We start from the raw sequence: 5,599 nt of genomic DNA on the forward strand, positions 1-5,599 counted from the left end.
ACTTTATATAATACAAACAATAGAAAATTGAAAAGCATATTAAATTGGGCTTATACTAGCCCAAGTTTGGGATTCTCTCAGGACTACTCCACTTCTTAGTTACGTTAGAAATCGTAGTGGTATAAGAGTTTTGGTCAACTATGTTATGTATATAGCATTCTAATTTATCATCTCAAATACTCAAATTAGGCAAATCTCATAGCAAGAGACATAGATAACATGCAACCAAAATTAACAGTACATAAACAAAATTCAAAACTTTTGTTCCATAATTATTCATCATCATTGCAAAATCATAAAAATTAATTTTGGACAAAAATTAAACTATTTATTACTGATTGCCATTGTCATTTAAGCACTGCCATATCCAATTTTAACGATTTTTATTTTTAGTTTATTACTTTTATTATTATGGGATTGGATGCTATTATTGTCTCTTATTGTGTCTGCGGGGCATGGCGGATCATATGAAGACTCATAAATGATTTGGCGTTTGCTAGACGGGATGTTCTCTTTGATAGTATAGAATAGTTGTGATTTCGTTTATATGGTTTGTCATAAAATACTAGAATTAAACTTGGTTGGCTTCATTAGGTTCAAAACTCAATCATTTACATTCATTAACACTCCCTTGTAATTGTCCCAGGTGTTTTTTTCTAGCATCTTATCTTAGTAACTTAATATATTTGATCAGCTATTCTAAAAATATCATATTATACATTACCATATTAGATTTTTCTTACTTATTGTCTTAAATAAAAAGTTTTCGATAAGTATTTCTTCATTTATTTATAAACATGACTTCTCTAAACGTAAAAGGTAATTTACCAACTTATTAGGTTTTGATATAAGAAACATATTTTTTAAAACTCTTAACACCTTATAAACTAATAAATGAACTGTTTTAAGTAAGCAATCCCAAAAACTCCTTTATAGTCCATTCCAAACTAATCAACATTTAAAAAAACATGAATTGCTTTAAATAAGGAATCATGCATGATCATCAAATAAATAAACACTCCTTTCAAAAACATGAAATGTCCAGTTATAAAAACCAAATAACAATAACGATTAATTAATCATCAGTATCCATTCCAAATTGCAAATTCCTAACTGATGATCATGCATGATTTATTTATTTGATTATCCCTAAACATTCATCTTGGTCAATTTCTCATTTTATCATAATAATATCTTGGCTTTTATAAAAATAATATCATATGGTTATACTTATTTTGAAAATCATTTCTGGAGTTTTTGAGTTTTACAACATATTAACTAATTAATAAACTGTTAATTGGTGAACTAGATAATCGAACTAAAAAACAAGTTAAATGAAAACCAGTTAACCAATTTTTTAGGTTTAGGTTCATGAAAATAGTGAACCGATAGTTCTGCTTTAACTTTAATTATGAAATACACTTAATCCATGAACACCCCTAAATTCTAAGAGCTTAGATTAAACGAATCTCATATCATCATTACAAGATCATAATAATTAAGCTTGTACAAAATTTTGAACATTCAACATAGAAAAATTTAAAATTATATAATACAGACAGCAAGAGATTAATAAGGCTTTTCTTTAATAACATGTATATATAAAAACAGCGATAAATATTAAAATAGGGAGGAACAGAAAGAATAAAGAAAAGTAAAAGATATTGAGAGTTGATTAAAGAAAAAGGAGTTCATATGTTTATATATTTGACTGACAAAAGCAAAATGACATAATCATCCAAAAAAATAATATTTTCCACGTCACTGTTGTGGATCTCGACGTGGATTTTAATAGCGGGTAAAATCATGCACAAACCCTACTCTGTCAGTCACATTGAGACGCCACGACAGGAACGTAGAATCTCTGTCGTCCACGTCATCTATAAACCTAAACTCGTTCCCTACACCCGCCGGTGAGTAGTATGACGGCAGTTTATGCGTCGACCCTTGTATGTGGTGCATCCACGTGTTCCCGTTATACTCCTCCGTCGCATCTCCACCACCAACCGCCGTCGCCGTCGCTGTGGCGTTCGCTCTCCTCTCTTCCTTCTTGAATCTTATCCCACACGCATTGCACAGCGACTGCAAGTTTTCAGTCGATTTATAAACACTTCCAAGACATATATATATATATATATATATATATATATATATATATATATATATATATATATATATATATATATATATATATATATATATATTTTGTCATGCATTTGTGTTAATTTGTTCTTATTTCTTACCTTGGGACCACGAGGTCCGTTTCTCCAAAGTGGAGTAGAAGTGGTATCGCAGTTAGCACACCTCCGAGCAAGAAGCGAGTCAACGGTGGCGACGTTCGTTGCGCTTCCGCGGTTAGGTTTATAAGAAGGGGGAGCAGGTGAGTGGTTATCGGACTGTAAAAAGTCCCAGCAGAAACGGGAGGAAGGTCGTGATTCCGGTGAGTCGAAGTCTTCGGAGGCTAGACGAGTTGAAGGCGTAGCTAAAGAAAGTGTACAATCAACCGAAGAAGGGGACGATGAGGCGTAGGGACAAATGTTTTGATCGTAAGGCATGGTGAAGAAAATGGCACATGAGTTGGGTTGATGATTGTGGAAGAGACCACATGAGCATCTGTGCATGGTTATGTGTGTGCGTGTGTATGTGAAGATGGTGAAGGGTGAATGGGGGAATGTGTTATATAAGAAGATGAAATAAGAGTCAAGAAGTTGCAGTCTACGGGGTTGTCGTCAAAGGGCACTGTTACTCATCAGTAGTACTCCCTTTGCCACTGTGTGTATATGTGGTATTGATGCATATATAGATATAACAGAGAGTGGACAGTGTGTGGGACCCAACGCAGAACACATACAAAAGTAGATAAGGGGAGATCTAAAAATGGTACTTGTTAGCATAGGGAATGCATTGGCAACAGAGGATTACCTATTTATATATATAGACATACACGAGTGGTGGTGGGGGTAAGGTGGTAATTTTAGATGTTACATACTATTCTTATTTAGCATTTGTTTGATATTTAGGAATTTGGTAGTTGTTACTAATGATCATATGCTATAACTATAAGAAATAATATCAACTATTTCATAAATTACACTACATTTATCAAGTTGTCGTATATACACACATTGTTTTCTACGAATAACTAACTTGATGATAACTATTATCGTTATCAATTAAGTTATAACAAGCATATAACTATAAAGTGTAATCACAAATGTATTTTCAACATAGAGACGGCTTGTCGTCAAAAAGATATGAAGAAAAATGCATATAAGTAATGATTTCTATGGGTTAATTAGTTAAAATAAAATCAACTTTTACTTGGAATAAGTCGGTCTAAACTAAGCCTCATTTAGCTTAAGATGGTGAAGCGTGCCTATTTATAATGAAAAACCATTCAACGTTTTCTTTTCTTTTTGGAATCGATATGGGATTCCTTCATGCCACAAATGTGATATGTCTTATGTTGTATATAATGTACATATTTTTTTTCCTTCTTCTTTTGTCAAACATATTCTTTCTTTTTGTCAAACATATTAAAATGGCTATTTAAAGTAGATCCTAAATATTTTTATTATATAACTTATATACAAAATTTTTAAATTTAGATGGATAAAATGACTCACCTTGTCGTACCTTAGCCTCACCCCTCATCAACATATATCATGTGCGTGCAGCCGTGCACTATATTCGTTTTTTTTTTCTTCATATGTTTTGATTTATGGTTTAAAAAAGAAGTACCCTTAAGCATCAATTTGACTTAATTTAATATGTACACTAAAGGTTGCACGCTATAGATTATGTCCAACACTTTAGGATTCTGAGTGATGCATGCATACAAATACTTAAAGAGTTTTGTATAAGGTTCATTGCCACGTACGTATATGTTTAATGTGTGTAAGTTGGTTAAACAAATGACTAATGTTTATGTATGAAAGGTCGAGCGAAAACGACAACGTAAAAAATTAAAATAAAATAAATATTTACATTCGACACTAATTTTATAAAAAAAAAAAAAAATAGCAAGCATATGAAGTCTTTTTTTGTTTTACCAACTTAAACACATTAAACACATACGTGTATACATGTAATCTCTCCAAACTCCATCATTCGATACAAACTCCTGAATATTTGTACGTGTGAATGCAAAGATCACACAAAACCCCGATTTGTTGAACACATTTTAAAGTGTGTAACCTTAACGTACATATATTTTTGGTTAAATTGATGTTTAGTTGGGTTTTGGGCTATCACTTACAAAATACAAGACAAAACAAAAGGACCAGAAAAGACCGAGTGCACTCCTTGTGAAATTTGGAAAACAAATGCGTTGTGTGAAACACAAAGGTAGTGAAACAGCAGTTTTTAGTAAGTGATACATTAACTGTTTTCCAAGCAAAGCATAACTTTTGTAGTGACTATAGAAAATAGTTTATTATAATCAGTGAATACACAAACGATTAACTGTTTTCTATGCAACAATCCACGCCCCATTTTTATGATATAAGAACTGTGAGTTTTATAAGTTATTAAATTAATTCATATGGTATTTAATGGCATTGTTGTATTTTAATGAATATTTTTGGAAGATGAGGAGAATATTTGTAAAGAGAGTCAAAGTAGAGTTGATGGTCAAAAAAGGCACGTGACAGAGAACGGATATGCCAATATGGCGTTCTCCGATCACGAGGCTCACAGTCTCCATATATCATCTCCCAGCTTTTTTTTTTTTTTTGGTAAAATTTAAAATATAAAAATAAAGGTAAAAGGAAAAATAGGAACCGTATAAAAAAAAAAAAAAACCTCTGATCTGATGCCAACCTGAATAGAATTTCATAGATTATTAAACTTAAAATATTTATATTTTAAATAAAATTTATAAAAATCGTTACGGTTTGATTTTTTTAATTATTGGAAAATTTCTCTACTTTAACCATCGGAATTTTAATATTTTCTTTCTGAAAAAGCCACTCAAAACCAAAGTTATCAAAATTAGGATCCTACGTAGGATCGTTTTTGGAATTGCAAGATCGGTGTCGGAATTTTAAAATCATATAAAATAAAACATAATTTTAACTTATAATTTTAAAACATGAAAAAATCTCAAACATTCAGTTTTTCGTTCAAAATCTATAAAAACTTCAAAACATTAGTAACAACTCACAAACACAAATGATAAACGGTAAACTGGTAATGGAAAAAGACATAAAATTATACATTCATTTTTTTCATTAAAAAAAATCAAGAGAAGATAGGATTAGATCGGATCTTAATTTTGTGATCCTACCTACGATCTTATGATCTTACCTACGATCGTACCTAAATACGATCCAACTCGTTTTTAATACCTAGAATTGTAAAACCATACGTTCCTACGATCAAGATCACGATTTTGACAATCTTGCTCAAAATGTTTATGAGTAATGAATAACAAAAAACTATCAAAAGATTTTTTTTCTTATTAAAGTTTGTTTTTTAATTCAAACTTTTAATGGTAAAATCGTAATAAAATAAAATAAAACAAAAAAAGTTGAACATAGTTAAACAGAACATATATCATAGGGATAATCTTATAAAAACCCAACATATTTTCATCAAA

General features: G+C 30.9%; 1 protein-coding gene across 1 annotated transcript; it reads right to left on the reverse strand.

Annotated features, from left to right (window-relative positions):
• Nucleotides 1–1,675: 1,675 nt before the first annotated feature.
• LOC145094633 (GATA transcription factor 19-like) lies at nt 1,676–2,890 on the reverse strand. Its single transcript, XM_079032754.1, has 2 exons — nt 2,244–2,890; nt 1,676–2,082 (listed from the first exon to the last, which is right to left on the reverse strand). The coding sequence occupies exons 1-2, from the start codon at nt 2,619–2,621 to the stop codon at nt 1,789–1,791; spliced, it is 672 nt and encodes a 223-aa protein (XP_078888880.1). The 5' UTR covers nt 2,622–2,890; the 3' UTR covers nt 1,676–1,788.
• Nucleotides 2,891–5,599: the final 2,709 nt, after the last annotated feature.

The sequence above is a fragment of the Lactuca serriola genome, chromosome 3, assembly GCF_051521515.1.
Source record: "Lactuca serriola cultivar US96UC23 chromosome 3, Lser_US96UC23_V15, whole genome shotgun sequence".
Taxonomy (NCBI): domain Eukaryota; kingdom Viridiplantae; phylum Streptophyta; class Magnoliopsida; order Asterales; family Asteraceae; genus Lactuca; species Lactuca serriola.